Source organism: Orbicella faveolata, unplaced genomic scaffold (assembly GCF_042242905.1).
Source record: "Orbicella faveolata isolate gen_17 unplaced genomic scaffold, um_ofav_v1 contig_1, whole genome shotgun sequence".
In the NCBI taxonomy this organism is placed as follows: domain Eukaryota; kingdom Metazoa; phylum Cnidaria; class Anthozoa; order Scleractinia; family Merulinidae; genus Orbicella; species Orbicella faveolata.
In genome coordinates, this window is record NW_028301536.1 from 1,936,059 (window position 1) to 1,952,500 (window position 16,442).

The following is a 16,442-nucleotide window of genomic DNA, read 5'->3' on the forward strand; positions in this document are numbered from 1 at the left end:
AGCTCATTGTTTAAAACACAACAACAAACAGTTCAACAGTTGATCTAGTTTAATTGCCGCTCTTTCCTATGAGTATTATGGTTGTATTCCTTCAAATATCTATCCATAATTCATCTAAATTGCATAATTTATGTAATACATTTACATTGATTATAAAGTATAGCAGATCGGTGGTTTTCACAGCATGCAAAATTAGGATCAACAAATGGTAGAAACACCAAATAATAAAGAACACGTGTAGAATATTACATTCAACACTTCTCTCAAAAAAAGTTGATTTTTAACAGAGTTTGGTTTACATGACATTGCATTGTCCAGGTTGGTTTCCCCTGGATTGATGAAATTTGTCTTTGGGGAACAAATCCTTTGGGGCAGCTGTGAAAGTGCTCTGTAGGCCATTTCTAAAAAGCCAAATATTTAACTTAGCTCCAAGGCTTGGAAGAATAACACAAGAAATCACATTGAGACTGAAGGATAAATAAGTGATTTGTTGTTGTTAAATTTGTTTTTGCTCATGAGCCCTGGATCCAAGTCAGTTTAAAACGAAAGTGGCCTTTGTGGATAACCAGCTCTATATTTATTCGTATTTTGTAAATCTCAGAACAAAAACACTATAATTATGTACAAAAATAACAGTCTTCTGTGATGATTCCATGAAATAATTCATTGTATACAGCAACATGAATTTGTTTTCCTTGCCTGTGGGAAAGAAAATATTGTAGATAAATAACAAAACATGGTAATGAGGAAAAATTCCCAACTACAGCTGGACTACCTTCATTGAAACAACCATTACTTTTTTGGGGGGAACTCTAAGGGTGCACAGTCATGAATATCTAAAAACCATTGATTTCGGTTATTTACAACAAGTGGCTACTGGACTTGAAAACTTGTAAAACAAACTGAGTTCAACAGAGCCAATAATCACTGCAATTATCCAAGAATTTCTCTGGTTCCTGTAATGTCCACCACATCCATGCCCATTTGTACATGTAGTTGTAACACAGGGAAGAGTGAGAGGCTTTCTTAAAAACATACTAAAAACACAACTGTAGATGTGTTCCACGATGAATGAGTTGTTGGTGTTGTAATGTCTATAAGCATGATCATTACAGATGAAAGAAAACAAAAATCCTTAGGTCAGTTTTCTGTATTTTGTTAAATTATGTACATTGCTGAGTGACATAATGATTGACGTCACACGATTCAAAATGTCTCAGTAGACAAAGAGTTACATGACCTCCTTTTACCTGCAATAAAGGCTACAGCAAGCAGTATGCTATTAGTACATTGTACACTGTAGCTAAAAGTCTGACTAGTAATGAGTAGCTTAAAATAAAATAAATCCAAGTTATTTCACTTACAGTTTTGTAAAAGGCTTTTGATTGCAGGGTTAATCCTTCAGACTTCTCTACAAGATCATCAAGTTTCTCTCCTCTTTGTAGCACGGCTTCAATTGTGTTATGCTGCCAGGATAAAACAAATTGCATAGATGCACATGAAAACTCAAAGAATTTCTTTGTTGCCAGGAAGAAACAGAATGCAGGTAATTGCATATGTATCCTATAGACTCATAAATGAACTGTTGGCATAAATTTGCTCTGGAAGCTAGAGTACAGTGTACATTCCTTTTGTTAGAACTTCACTTAGGAATGAACAGGTTATGGAGTGCTTGGAGACAGGCTGAGAAGTTACAGTATATCAAAAAAAAAGAAAGAAAGAAAAAAACTCCCAGAATTTCGACATGTAGTGGGTGGAGGAGAGGGGAGGGGAAAAAAGATTATTAAGACTATTACACAGCTCTTTGAGGAAATTAATTTCTTTTGAAAACTCACTAAGACTATTTTTGTTTCATCTAGTTCTGCTTGTACTTTTGTCATTGCATCAGCTTCTCTTGGATTCTGTCACAATCATAATACAAGAAAAATTATTATTTCCTGTTATTATTTTTAACTAGTTAACAGTCACTTGATAGGTAGTATGTATTTAAAAGAACAATACAAAATATTTAGCAAACTGTAAGTCCACTGCATAGGCATTACGGTATGGTAAGTAAACTGTGTAGCGCTGACTGGACGCTTTTGACTGTGTGAATAACTCCCGACAATTTAAATGCCACTAAAAAACATTAAATAAATTTTAAATCTACATTAAATATATTTTAAATATACCTGATAATCTTGCAAATATTTCTCACATTCTGGCCAAGTTATTGAACTAAACAGAGTGAAAAGAATGACAGAGAGTCAAAATTGTATCCAATTGATGTCATTATTATCAGCGTCAAAAATTTTAAAACAAATTCAATACATGTTGTTAATTGCAGTTAGTGTAGTATGTGTTGTTATATGCATGTATGTACAATTTAATGTACTTACTTTGGCTCTGCTGTTTTCCAAACTGAAGGTGAAAATTTCTGGGAGAAATCCTCTAGAACCTTTTAAAAAACAAGATTTAATTTATATAACTTAAAGTTTATAATACAGGTAATAATCACTGGCAGAAATCTCTAAACCTGATACATGTAGATTTACAGACAAGTCCTAATTGTTATATATTCTTTTTTTCTCAGTTCTTTATTAATATAATATGGACTTCTTAAAATTAAAACGTTCTGTTTTTAAAACCATAACTCTCCTATTGTGCTCCCCCCTTTCAAATAAGCCCCCTCTCTCATAAGTTCATGCTTTAAAGCAAGTACATGTACATGTATTACCCCCCTCTTCCCATCTGCCAACCATTTCATTCACAAGCAAAACAATAAGTTTATAACTGATGTCATTTTACCAAGCTTTGGGTCGGAGAGATATCACCAGTGCATGTATCCTGCTAATAATCACAAAATACATGTATATGAACACTTCATTTATCCATTTTAATGGTAATGGTAATACTTACTTTATTTAAAAGTGTAAAAACAACTCTTTGTGGATACTCAAGATCTGAGACAAGAACTCCTCCAAGAGAATCTGACCTAACAAACACATGGCACACATATTCTACAAAAGCAAAGATATGCAAACAATATTATTTCAGTCAAAATAAATAAATAAATAAATAAATAAATAAATAAATAAATAAATAAATAAATAAATAAACAAACAAATACTGTAACAAAAAGAAATATTATAACGTTTAGATGTGCATCTCTATAACATAAAAATACATGTGTAAATGTACACCTAGCTAAGATTCTCTTGGGTATTTTTCTCATAAAAAGCTATTTTTATCACAGTTATGTACAAAAAATAGACATGACTTGATGGCTAGCAGTGCACATTTTTTTTTTCGCATACACGAATGTAAAGTGTGTTTTTAACCTTGCTCCTGTGCATTTTAACTCAGAGCAATTTTATAAATGGATACAAACTCCATGTCTTCATAACATGATAAAGATCATACATGTGCCATGTCGCTCCTGAAAATGGCTGAGAGAACCCTCACCTGCAGCTCATGTTCTCTCTAAGTCAAATGGCATGGCCATGATCTTTAACAGAGTGTCAAGGGATAAGAAAGGGAGGTTTTATTCCTTAAGATGATTAAATTCATGCATTAAAACGTGGGGTCACCATGCTTGTTTAAGAGAAAACTATCATTTATTTCACTGCCGAGCGTAGTTTGAGGGAAATCTCTTATGTTTTGTACCCGCACACACTAATGATGCAAAAATCATGCGCAGTAGGGATGCACAATGCAATCCTGAAGAATCACCTTGAACACAGCTTCATGAACAACAGGTGTACAACCTAATCAGACTACACATTTTCAATTAGCTACATGAATCTTTAGTTTCAGCGTACTGTATGTACACGTAGTCATGTACATGCCAATTAATGCATCCAATACACATGTCCAAAGGGCACATAAACTTATTATTACCGGTTATTAGGCAAAGTAAGTACAAGGTAAGTATAAGTAATATTCTTATACTTTCCTTGCCTTGCTTGCCTTGCTTGCCTTGCTTACCTAAGTAACCAACTACCCCTGTTAACCCCACATTGACAATGGAATGTTTTTTTTTTTCTTTTTTTGAATACATTTACTGTGCACTACACCTTGTTCTTTCACTGAAGCTCTTTCATTTGTTCTTGTTCTCTCCACAAGTATTTGACTGGTAAACTGCATAAATTCTTTTACACTACAAAAGAATAGTGCATTTCTTTTACAAATATATTACGTGTCCTGCACAAAATGTTCACTGTATGGAGAACCATGCACACAAAAATACAACAAAGAAAAATCAGGGTTTCTTGAGTGCAGATACTGTTCTGAGATTTATTCCTCACTATAATCCTAATTTATCTATAACTCTTAAGACGTTTTTTTTAAGCAAGATCATCATCATGGTTGTTGTTGTTAAACCAAAACATATTAAGCTTATATAAGAGAAAACAAGTGTTTTTAAGCAAACGAATTAAATGAATAACCGATGTCAGTAAAATAAAGCAATCAATTTCTGTTGGAAATCGATGAAACAATTGATAATCGACGACAATCGATAATCACAAAAACATTCGCGTTCGATTGCTCATCGATTGTCAATATCAATCGATTGCCATCAACTGGCATCGATTGATTTTCCGATCACTGATTGTTCACGTTCTGCAAGCTACAGACAGAACGTCTCAATTAATGAGTATCTTGCTATTTACAAAATTACATTATACTTTTTTAAGGAATGGTAGAAGAAATGCAAGGGACAGATTCAGTGCAATTACTTCAGTAGATAGCCGGTTTACAGTCAAATCTAAGTTTGAGTTTTGAAGGATTTTATACAACTATTTTAAAGAAGGCAAATTTCTCAGAATCAACCCACCACAAGCTTACCTTGATCTTTGAAAATACCCAAATGATTGAAGATCAAAGGCGGACACTAACGTCTTTGACTTCGCATCTTTTCGTAAGACACTTAGCGCATATAATTTCATCCTTAGATTATCTTAGTACACTGATTTCATTTACTAAAGACCCCTTCTTCTCGAAAGTTTTCTTGTTCAAGCACTACCGAGGCTTGGTAGCCTTCCCTTATGTGAAATTTGGAAATGACGTCACCGGAAAAAATCTCAACCGGAAACAGATTTTTCAAAAGGCGGAATAGATTCTAATTTGGTTGCTCGTTGACTCGTTTGGAGAAAGGAGATGTTCGTAATAAGTTCGATTGTAATAAACAGATTTGGCTAAGCCTAAGAGCGGAGCTCCCATAAAATACTAATCATCCACTCGACACGATAACCTTAAAAGAAATTCACCAATAAACATTTCACCACACCGACAAAACAAAAGAAAAACCGAGGCATAAACACAATCTGCATATCACTACATCTGAGTATCAAATGCGCATTTGTGATGCTCCACAAAGCCGAGGGCTGTGTGGATTTCTGGTGACGTGTATTTGCGCTACGTGGCTGAGTGATTCATCCGTATTTATGGCTGTGGTAGCAAACCAAATCCTGCACTGTGATTGCCCACCCAACGTGCGCTAGGGGGCTATTTTGCCCGCTCACGATTACTCATTACTCGTTGCGTGTGTGCTGCGAAAATGGCGTTCTTTATGCTGTATGAGAACACCTTTGTTGACCAAACTTTTGTTTGTACAAGAAGAACCACTACACTACGCAGTATTTTCCTGTTCATTTGATTATAGGAAGGATCATAGTCTCTTGTTATAGGCCATGTCATTTTTTTTGCCCACGAAAGCAGCAACGACTTGCTATTTTTTGGGTGATAAGCGAAGCGAGAAAAATAGCGGCGGAGTAGAATGAAAAGAGGGAAAATGACCGATCTGTGAGAAAACAAATTGTCCAACGACAGTTACAATTAATATTTCTTATTTTATTTTTCAAAATCTGTTTAACTTTTTAACACAAAATACGTTATAAATACAATAAATATAAACTATATATATAGCTAACGCAGTTTTTATTTCGAGCAGCAGGCTCAAGACAGTCAAAGGATCTATCCAATCACATGACCAAGACCGCCTTTAAAGATCAGCATTGCTTGTGCCAGTGTCCGTACAACCACGTAATTTCTGACGTCATCCACGACTGAGTCTTTGATGTTACCGCTCTCTGTGTTTTCTTTGTCGACCACTTCCAAGAACGACCGCGTATACTCGTCCAGTCGCTCTTTTAAGCCGTTTAAGTCTTGTGGCTGTGGTGGCAAAATTCTGTTTTCTCGTAGCTGCAATGAATAAACAAGAAATGCAAGTCAAAACCTCATTTGACGCCTAACCAAAATCAACCTGGAATTTGCTTTTCTCTACCCGGCGTGTGAGTTACGCAAAACGAGGAAGACGTCTGCCCTACAGTGTAGGGCAGACGTGTAGGGCAGACCGACTGTATAAGTGGGTCTAAGTTTCCCATATCCCGTTAACTTTTGACCCAAATATCCCGCAGAGACCGTGAAATTCAGTTTCAAAAACAAACAATATATTCACACTCGATATCCTAGAAGATCTCTAAATATCTCGTATCCGGTTAATTTTTTCCCTTAATACCCCGTGTCCCAAAAATTCCTAATGGGGCCAAGCCCCGAGGGGGGCGGGTGGGGGGTATTCCCAGAAAAATTGGGTCGGGGTGTGCGGACCGCTTCCCAAAGCCCTCACCCTATTTATGACCAAAATCTGCGATTTTTCCTACCACATTTATAACCTGACCAAAAATTGTAAACCCTATTTATGACCGTTGTGGCTAGCACAGTTGCCCTAAACATAATTTATGAAGGGCCTTTAATTTGTTGATGGTCTTATCGATAATGATGAAAAAGTAGCTTCTTCTAAAAAACATACCCAATTGAAAACTAGATTACAAAAACTGTACCCTATTTATGAGCAAATAGCCAAAATCGATGCCCTATTTTTGACCAAAACGGCTGAAAACCATGTCCTTTGCGTCCGCACATACTTATATAGCCCATACAAGGGAGTACGCTCCCCTTCCCCTCCCCTCGTGGCGGGGTGGGGGGGGGGGGGGGGAACCGAGCACATAAAAGAGCAATAATAGAGAAAGAAAAAATATTACTCACCACTCTTTTCATAAAAGTTGAGATATCAATTAAATATGATTCTAATCGGTCGCTTAATTTTTCTATCTCGTCATCACTTGAGCTCTTGATCAGTTTCACGGCTCTTGCGATTCTAAGGAATCTCTGTATTTCGTCACTAAGTATTCCCGCGTCGGTCGCCTAAGTAAAAAAGAAGCGTAAAAACGTTTTAATTTCGCAGAAATTGGAACTTTTTAATTTACGGGATATTTTTTATGAGGTAATTGGTTTTATATCAGTTCAAAAGTTAAGCAACGAAATACGGGGATTTATTTCTCAGCCTTTTTCTAATAGAAAATTAGCGCTCGTCGCGCAACGTCTCACTACACAATTGAAGACATTAAACGAATAAAAGATGGTTGATCTTTTATCTAGAAGCTACAATAGGAAGCGACCTTTTTCTCAGTGTGATTAATTAAATTATGTTTGTGACTGTTGTAGCTGTCTTATCAATTTGATTTTTTCATTTTCGTCAACATGCAATCAAGCGTTCTTTTCAACGCGTGATGGCAAGCTTCATTTTCGTTCTTACCCTATCGATGGTAGACTTTGTGAGTTCTTCAAACTGCACGAGCTTTATATGGTCACCAAGACTGGCTGGTAACTTGGGCTTCTGTGAAAAAAAAAAAGAAGCAAAATGCATGAAAAATATACGTTTCCTCAAACACTTTTACTGAATATTTGGATAGAAAACTAGTAAGTTAAAATTGTCAGTTAGTAGTAGTCAATTCCCTGTTCACTGTAACGGATTCCTTTTTAATAATCACTCTTTAAATTTACATACATACGTACTTTATTGACTTTCCCCTAAGAGGCTTTTCAAAGACAATAAATTAAATTTAAACAAGTACAACAATAAAAATAAGATGGCAACAATAAATTATCTACTTTAAGGACCCTAAAAAAAATATTTAGACTAATATTTAAGAATCTATAAAATAGTTGACCAGTTTACGTTTCATGTTAAATTTAAAAGCAGATACTGATTAAAAAGTTCTAACATAACTATCCATAAAGTTCCAAATACTAACTGTTCAATAATAAAAAGTCCTTTGTTTAGGAACAAAGTGGTTGCCGCCTGAAACACGCTGTTCTGTCTGCTTGAGTATGAAACATTATCGACTATACTGTTCAAGAAAGCCTTACCAGCTCATCTTCGAGTTGCTTTTGCAAGCGATCCAACTCTACGCAAAAGCTTCGGAGTGTTTGCACATCTGATGGAGTGAAATGCAATCTCTTTTCGTCTTTCATGGTTGACGTGATGTTTGTGTTTTATCCCCGAGGTCGATCTTGCACACTTTAGTTGTTAGCCTTGATCCGTAGACTACTAATGAACATCTTCTTCAATGTCAGGGTATTTATGTATCCGGGCCGGGTTCGAAAGGGAAAATCCCGAGATGTAAATAAGCCATGATAAGTCACGAGGTGTGTTTAAGAATAAAGCCTAATGCCTATTTTGTAACGGAACGTGTTCCTGGAAGTTCTGGGTGGGGCTGGAGTAGCGTACGTAATGATATAATTGTGTTTAGAAAAGAAAAGCTAAACATTCTGAAAGTCGCTTGAAAGCCTTGTTGTACAGTATGCTTCGCGTCATCTTGATGGATATTGAATACGGTAAAGTTAATGCTCTTCCGAACGAACGCTATCGGTTTAGTTATGTTAATTATCGAAGCAATCGATCTGTTTATTATCTTAGATCATGTCAGATGTATTAAGCATAAAAACACTTTTTGATCCAGTTGAGTGAATTTCAGTTTCCTGTGTTTCTGCGAATCTGTGACGCGTGCCACTTAATTACAGGTTGACTCGTGACAGCCCTACACATAAAAACTGAAAAAAAAAAATCCAAAATTAAAAATATTGCCTGACAATCTGTCAAAATATAAATCTGCACTGCTATTTTGGAAAACAGATCAGAAAAAGAACATGAAAATCGTTTCATCCAATTGATAGAAGGTAGTTTATCAATGACCTGTGAACCGAGGAACGTTTTAAAAATAAGACATCCGGTTGGAATCGCATCCTGTTTTGAATAGACTCACCCAAGTGATGTCACCAGCAGTCACGCCAAGTTCTGGGGTCATAAAATGATCCTTATCTAAGATAAGGGAACGCATTATCTCACTTGTTTTGAAAATGCCGTAAATTGTGTATAGTAAAATATGAAAAAGGTAGGTTTAATTACTGCTTATCATGCTTCTGATTAGGTTTCAGCGAGGGGGTATATGTTAGAATGTGAGCTGAGGGTTAAACGTACTACATACAATATTTCTGTGTGAACCGATAAGGAAAATGGAGTATAAAACTAAATGGGTATATATCTTGAGACCAAGTGAACGTTAAAATAACAATTTGAAACGATCGAGTGATAATATGATGACTTTTGTTCTGAGTTAGAAACCCTGACCAACTATTATTGTTGGTAATCAAGTGAATCGACTGCAGTTGATGAAGCGTGAGTATAAATATTGAACAATTTACTGAACAGTTAACTGGGCACGAATACAATTTTAAGTCTTCACAAACTTTGCCCGATGCGCTTGTTTCAGACACTCGCATGAGAAAAATCATGAGATTACTTAATATTTACTTGAAAGAGGTAGTCTTTTTACTGACTTATGCTACACAAGGGCTTCAAGTATCTCCGGATATTTCATAAAGCTTGTTATAAATAAATCAAGAAAGCTTTGAAAGTCGGTCGACGTCGAAATACCTCGGGTGATCATCGGTAGTGTTCGAGATTCTTGATACTAACTTTGAAAATCTTCATTGCAGTTTGTACTTGTACTGCGCTTCTCCGATCCGCACTCGTGCCTTTTAGACTTTTCATTTGAAAGCTGCAGTCTCTTTTTAAGCAGAAATTATTCCGTTTTATTCAAGAGTATCATTGCATGACTTGGCGTGTTAAAATCAAAAGTTCTTAAAATGACACGAGTACGAACAAAAAATGTTCCTGTCGATTCCAAATTTGCAATACTTCTCTGTGCTGTACCTTGTTAATAAACGCAATTAATTTTATATATGCACCAGACTGTCTCTGTTAAGAAAACAATACAATCTTTATTTGATATTATTAATATTACTAGAGCAGTTATAGTCACGTAAATCTTTCTCTTAGTGGGTATAGTGTAAGGCTCTGAATATCGTGATCTCTGTATGTATTTATGTGTGTTATCAGGGATACTTTTCTTACTGTACACTTTAATAAATACCTCATGATAACTCTATATTGAATATATTACAACAAGCCAAGATTTAAGTATTTCTAGAGACTACACCTTTAGATACCTATATTGCTTAAATTAGCTTAAGACAAGCGTTTAATAAAGCCTTTATTCTCTCTGTCTCTGGTTCTGTTTCACTTGTGGACCATCTTTAGTGCTTTTAATCAGTAGGATTTCATTCAGTCAGATGACCCAAATCTCTTTGGAAGTTCAACAACAAGAATGAACCAAGGCCTTGGACAATGACGTAATTTCTGACGTCATAAATCGCTCTCAAGTCAGCGCTTCTGTTGTCAGTGAAATCGTCTTCAATTGTCATTTCTGCAGTCAATACATTTTCTCTGTTGTGCTCACCAAAAACTTCCTGCAGGAAAGAAATAAAAATCGCTTAATGACTACTCCAAAACAAACAGCAGGTTTTCTGGCCCTGAGACCCTTAGTGCTGAGAAGATGCAAACTCACTGTTTCCGGCCCATGCAAGCTACAACTAGTTCTAGATATCTCAGCCATCGGAAAAACGAATGAGATAAATGATATTTTTCAATCTTTAGACTTCATACTCTTAAAGGGTGTAGAGTAGAAATGAGTCGAATGATCACTGCCCTCTTGTTTCCTGAATGAATGTTGTTTGCAACGCGAAAGGAACTCCTTACATAAATACTTATAGTTACAGATTAAAATGTCATTACGTTTTTAGGCCGTACGGCTCCTGATTCGGACACTAAAGGATACTTACCAGAAATTCTCTGGTAGTTTTGTTGAGTTCCTCCTCCAGATGTTCTGATCGTGGTGGCTCCGGAGGCAAAATGTCGTTTTCTCTCAGCTGTTAAAAAAACGTAAATGAATATGTGGTCAATTAATCTGAATCTGAATCCCCTATCTCCTCTTACAACCACAAAATTAAAAGAAATTAAAATGTAAACCAGCAGTAAGTAACCAAGAAAGGAAAATTAAAAAAGAAAGTAAAATGAAGCAGTAATCCCTCACCACTCTCCAGATTATGCTTGCCATATCAATTAGCAGTGAGTACACCTTGTCACTCAGTTCCATTCTCCTCTCATCCACACTCTTAGTCACCAGTCTCATTGCCACCTGAAACATTTGGAATTGCTGGAGGTCATCTTTCAAGATTCCTGCATCTGTATCCTGTGTTAAAGAGAAAAAGGTTCAGCGTTGATTAGTTCAGATCATTTGTTTTCTGTAAATTTACTTTAGCTAGCGATCGGCCACCCCCCCCCCCCCTTACTTTGGGTAAAAAAAGAAGAAGTCACAGAAGGAAGAGAAACCGGTAGGGCAAGCAAAACAAACCGCCCCAGCCCCCTTAGCTCAAGGTCTGGATCCGCCACTGACGTTTACCTTCATTAAAATTCTATGGTTTCACTTCCAGTTTTCAGAATATCCAGTCGTTAAATATAAAGTGATATAGTAAACGTTCCTACCGCGCTTTCACTTTATAAGCCAAACACTCGTCAGAAACTTATTAACCGCGCGGCCATGGGCCGAGCGCGGTTCTAGGTTTACCCGTGGTTTATTATTTTTTTTTTTTGTCGGTGACCAGACGCAGACCCCCGCTCGGCCAAACTTTGAGTCACGCAACGTGTGATGTTTTTCCGCCAGAAGCTGTTAAAACATAAACACACGGACAATTTTACGAATATTGTTTTCTTTTTTGTGGGTGAAATATATTTTCTTTTCGTTTTATCAAGGCGTTGGATTCAAAGGGAATAATAAATACGCTGAAAAAAGGTATTACGTCAGCCATGGAATGCGCTGACGTTGCAGCTTTCACTTTCGCTACGTGACAAATAAGATCGTGTTTACTTTGCAAGTTTATTTCGGCAGAAGCGACGGTCATTAATTTGTTTGTAATTTTGCGAGTATTTCTTGCGGTTTTAGGCAAATGAAGTAAATCCTTTGACTGTTTCATCGCAGCGAGTTCATAGATCGGAAGGAAAATTAAATATTTGCAAGCCAAGCAAAGAACGTGTCAGAACGTGCAAAGATTACGTCATTGATAGGGAAATAACCACCGTACTAAAAATAGCCGTAGATAACACAATTCTTGAATTATGTGACTCGTGTGACTTCTTTGCTAACCCTTATCTCAAGGGGAAAAAACAATTAAATTTAATCGTGACTTTAAAGAAAGAAAGCGGTTTGTAATAGTGTTCGTATCTTCATGCCCATACATATCCCGAAGAAAGTTCCAGATTAAGACTATTACGTCATCGGAGATGTCACAACGGCTACGACTGATGGTGCGATAATAGAGTTTGTGTTGATCAAGTGCTGTGATGTCTACAGTAATCAATGAATCATCAAAGATTGCTTTGGAATATGCACTGCGTTGCGACTGTAGTACTAAGAAAACAGTTAAATTTTAAAAGCGCGGTTATAAGTTACTGTCACGGGTCACCCTCATTAAATAAAGTCTTTCACTTCACTTCACTTCATAAGATCTAACAGATCTTCTTGTTTTTTTTTGTCGGTGACCAGACGCAGACCTCCGCTCGGCCAAACTTTGAGTCACGCAACGTGTGATGTTTTTCCGCCAGAAGCTGTTAAAACATAAATACACGGACAATTTTACGGATATTGTTTTCTTTTTTGTGGGTAAAATATCTTTTCTTTTCGTTTTATCAAAGCGTTGGACTTAAAGGGAATAATAAATACGCTGAAAAAAGGTATTACGTCAGCCATGGAATGCGCTGACGTTGCAGCTTTCACTTTCGCTACGTGACAAATACGATCGTGTTTGCTTTGCAAGTTTATTTCGGCAGAAGCGACGGTCATTAATCTATTTGTAATTTTGTGACTATTTCTTGTGGTTTTACGCAAATGAAGTAAATCCTTTGACTGTTTCATCGCAGCCAGTTCATAGATCGGAAGGAAAATTAAATATTTGCAAGCCAAGCAAAGAACGTGTCAGAACGTGCAAAGATTACGTCATTGGTAGGGAAATAACCACCGTACTAAAGATAGCCGTAGATAACACAATTCTTGAATTATGTGACTCGTGTGACTTCTTTGCTAACCCTTAACTCAAGGGAAAAAACAATTAAATTTAATCGTGACTTTAAAGAAAGAAAGCGGTTTGTAATAGTGTTCGTATCTTCATTCCCATACATATCCCGAAGAAAGTTCCAGATTAAGACTATTACGTCATCGGAGATGTCACAACGGCTACGACTGATGGTGCGATAATAGAGTTTGTGTTGATCAAGTGCTGTGATGTCTACAGTAATCAATGAATCATCAAAGATTGCTTTGGAATATGCACTGCGTTGCGACTGTAATACTAAGAAAACAGTTAAATTTTAAACGCGCGGTTATAAGATCTAACAGATCTTCTTGTTCATTGAAAACGAAACTGAAAACTTCAATCCATCACAAATTTAAAATATATTTCCCTATAGTTCCGCTGCGTCAACTCAATGATGTAATGAGTCGCAGTCACGCATGGGATATGGGGAATCCCCCACCACCACCCGCTACGGCTGCATAAAGGAAAATGGCTGAATATGAATTAACAGTTTCACTTACCCTTTTTATGAAAGATCTTCTTAGTTCTGGAAATTGCAGCAAATTTACAATGTCGACATCAACTTTGTGACGCTGAAGTAATGGTGTCTAAAATACGGAAAGCAATTTATTCAGTTAAGTCAACATTATATCACACCTACGTTATCACAGACTGAATATCATATATCTGCTATCTAAGTGAAACAGCTTAAACGACATTCAATACGTTTCAATTTTCCCCACTAGTTTAAAAAATAAGTGTATCATAACAGACCGGCTCTATGTGTAATCAACAATGATAACCAAAATATTTGCACGGGAGCGAGAAATTACTCTTTCTTTAACACGGTATAAACAAACAAACAATGCAAATTACATAGAAAGGAATCATTTTTATCGTCCTAAGATTTGTGCTCTTGATCTAACTGTACTCTTCTGGACGAAGAAAAGTTTCTTCGTCAAACACCGCTATTTTCTGTTCTGCTATCGAGACCAATTTTGTAATTCAACAAGGACCCTTGGCTTCAGAACTGTACCTTTTGAACCGATAATAAACACACATTGTAAATATTCTTACCAGAACATTTGACAATAGCTGTTGGGATTCATTGAGTTGATCCAGCAAACTGAATATTGTGTTCAGATCCTCCTCAGTTAGCACAAGTTTCTTTTCATCAGTCACCGCTGAACTGCCAAACACTTGTGTAATTTCTAGAAAGCGCGTCTCTTCAACCTTGTCCATCGTTAATAGTAAATACAGCTGCCCGACTAGCGCTGAACATTTATACACGATATCATAGTGAAAAGGGAAAAGCCCCCGGTCTTAGGAATGTCACGGGACGTTCTCTGACGAAGCATCGCTTAGTACTAAGTTCATGCCTTTTTCCGCCTAAATAGATTCGAAAACACTTTTACTTTCGCTTTGTTCGCGTCACCTTTCGCAAACAATCATATCTTCTACCTTTCGCAGTCATGGTTATATGGTTCCGAGTTTTGGAATTTATGTTCGGTCGACTACCTTTCCGGTTATCAGAGTTAAAAATAGATTGAAGAAGCTGTGGTCAGTCAAGCGTCCCCCTTGATATACTTCCATTTTCGATTTCGGTTCTGATTAAAGCGGTCTATATATCTATATGTTGAACACATTTGACTTCCTTTCCACTGCAAAAAATAAACACGACAGGGTAGGTTAAATCTTAGAAAACCTTCGCTGTTGAGCGAGATTAATGTTCGTTTCTTCTTTATTTTGATATTGAATGATTGTACAATATTCACGGAGGCCGGAATTACACGCTAAACCGGGGATTTTTTAATTTCTTAGAAGTTTCTCCTTGAAAAAACCCCTTTGTATAAGAGATATTCAGACTTGCGCTAGTCACGAGGAGTTAACTCGGAATTAGAGAATAGTTTCAAAATACCATTTCCGACCCTTTAGTTCTTCCCTGTACTCTTAATCGAAAGCTCTGGGTTTGACAATGAGCGAATGCCGAGAATGCGAGACAGCCTCACGAAAACAGTGACCTTGCTACATAGCGAGCTCGGTGTGGAGCCCCAGAGAGATGGGGGAATGGGGGGATGGGGGAGGGGTGGGGAGGAATAGCACCAACAGCACCAACATCAATGAGATCATCAACAAGCACCTTTATTTGTACTCATAGTTACATTTTATAGACAGAAAAAGGTAATGATTAAATCAAAAAGAATACTGGCTGCCTGGAATAACCACAGGAGATGGTGGAGGATTAAGGTTCCAGTAAAGAACACTCTTTCTTTCATTTATTTATCGATTAATTGTTTGACTGACTGATTGATCGATTGATTGATTGATTGATTGATTGATTGATTGATTGATTATCTTTTAAGGGTTTTTGTGTCGAATTAAATTGTAAATAATTTTGACTTTAGATAGCTAAGGTACATTTTATTTATCTATTAAGGGTTTTTGTTTCGAATTAAATTGTAAATAATTTTATCTTTATGTAGCAAAGGTATATTTCAAGATGTAAATAATGTCTCCAATTAGTTTTTTTTTTTAAGCTAAATACCATTGACACTTAATTAAAGATTCATTCATTCATTCATTCATTCATTCATTCATTCATTCATTCATTCATTCATTCATTCATTCATTCATTCATTCATTCTTCATTCATTCCCTATAATGGCCTACCTGATGATCGAACAGCTTGTTATGTGTTAATGTCACTTGTAGGCTTAGATTCGGTCCTGCAATAAACCCCTGGGAAAAAAGCCCACTCAAAAAGCCTTTTGAACAAAATTTAAATCCCACGACAAAAAGAGAAAAACAGACCGCCTGGGACTGGTGAAGGTTCGTGCTCTTTAATAGTTATTCGATACTTTTACTTTGTTAGTAGTTCTGTTTCCTCGTTACAATTCTCAGAGATGAACAAGATCTAATTAAATTCACTTCCTAGATTCCCGGTTATTAGTCAACCCTCCTTTTAATAAGTCAGACGAAAGCTGCCATAAGCTAGGCTACCAGCTCACAAACAGTGTAACTCGGTTGTAGAACAAACCTGAAATATTTCCGAATCTTCATTTCAAGAACTACATGTAGGAAATTACAGAAGCAAAAACCTTACAATATTAGGACATTAGCTAGATCTTTTAACTAAAGCTATTGAAGTATCG

General features: G+C 36.5%; 4 protein-coding genes across 5 annotated transcripts in view; all 4 read right to left on the bottom strand.

The window, feature by feature from the left end:
- Window positions 1-31: 31 nt before the first annotated feature.
- LOC110042637 (synaptobrevin homolog YKT6-like) lies at window positions 32-5,020 on the bottom strand. 2 transcript variants are annotated; one of them, XM_020748007.2, is made up of 8 exons: window positions 4,828-5,020; window positions 4,056-4,138; window positions 2,899-2,999; window positions 2,379-2,437; window positions 2,172-2,217; window positions 1,836-1,901; window positions 1,365-1,466; window positions 32-699 (listed from the first exon to the last, which is right to left on the bottom strand). In XM_020748007.2, the coding sequence occupies exons 1-8, from the start codon at window positions 4,926-4,928 to the stop codon at window positions 664-666; spliced, it is 594 nt and encodes a 197-aa protein (XP_020603666.1). In that variant the 5' UTR covers window positions 4,929-5,020; the 3' UTR covers window positions 32-663. The 2 variants fall into 2 exon arrangements, with proteins under 2 accessions (XP_020603666.1, XP_089140093.1); XM_089283967.1 differs by lacking the exons at window positions 32-699; window positions 1,365-1,466 and having other exon boundaries at window positions 1,578-1,901.
- A 791-nt stretch (window positions 5,021-5,811) lies between these two features.
- Window positions 5,812-8,360, bottom strand: LOC110042638 (uncharacterized). Its single transcript, XM_020748008.2, has 4 exons — window positions 8,191-8,360; window positions 7,577-7,657; window positions 7,027-7,185; window positions 5,812-6,183 (listed from the first exon to the last, which is right to left on the bottom strand). The coding sequence occupies exons 1-4, from the start codon at window positions 8,293-8,295 to the stop codon at window positions 5,956-5,958; spliced, it is 573 nt and encodes a 190-aa protein (XP_020603667.2). The 5' UTR covers window positions 8,296-8,360; the 3' UTR covers window positions 5,812-5,955.
- Window positions 8,361-10,084: 1,724 nt separating this feature from the next.
- On the bottom strand, window positions 10,085-14,764 carry LOC110042636 (uncharacterized). The gene is made up of 5 exons (XM_020748006.2): window positions 14,368-14,764; window positions 13,812-13,898; window positions 11,256-11,414; window positions 11,005-11,091; window positions 10,085-10,632 (listed from the first exon to the last, which is right to left on the bottom strand). Exons 1-5 carry the CDS (start codon window positions 14,530-14,532, stop codon window positions 10,444-10,446), a joined length of 687 nt encoding a protein of 228 aa, XP_020603665.2. The 5' UTR covers window positions 14,533-14,764; the 3' UTR covers window positions 10,085-10,443.
- Window positions 14,765-15,414: 650 nt separating this feature from the next.
- LOC110042623 (carbohydrate sulfotransferase 3-like) overlaps window positions 15,415-16,442 on the bottom strand; it is a 4,336-nt gene continuing 3,308 nt past the window's right edge. The window contains exon 2 of the mRNA XM_020747990.2: window positions 15,415-16,442. This exon is cut by the window's right edge and continues 1,786 nt beyond it. The gene's annotated coding sequence lies outside the window, so the exon portion shown is untranslated.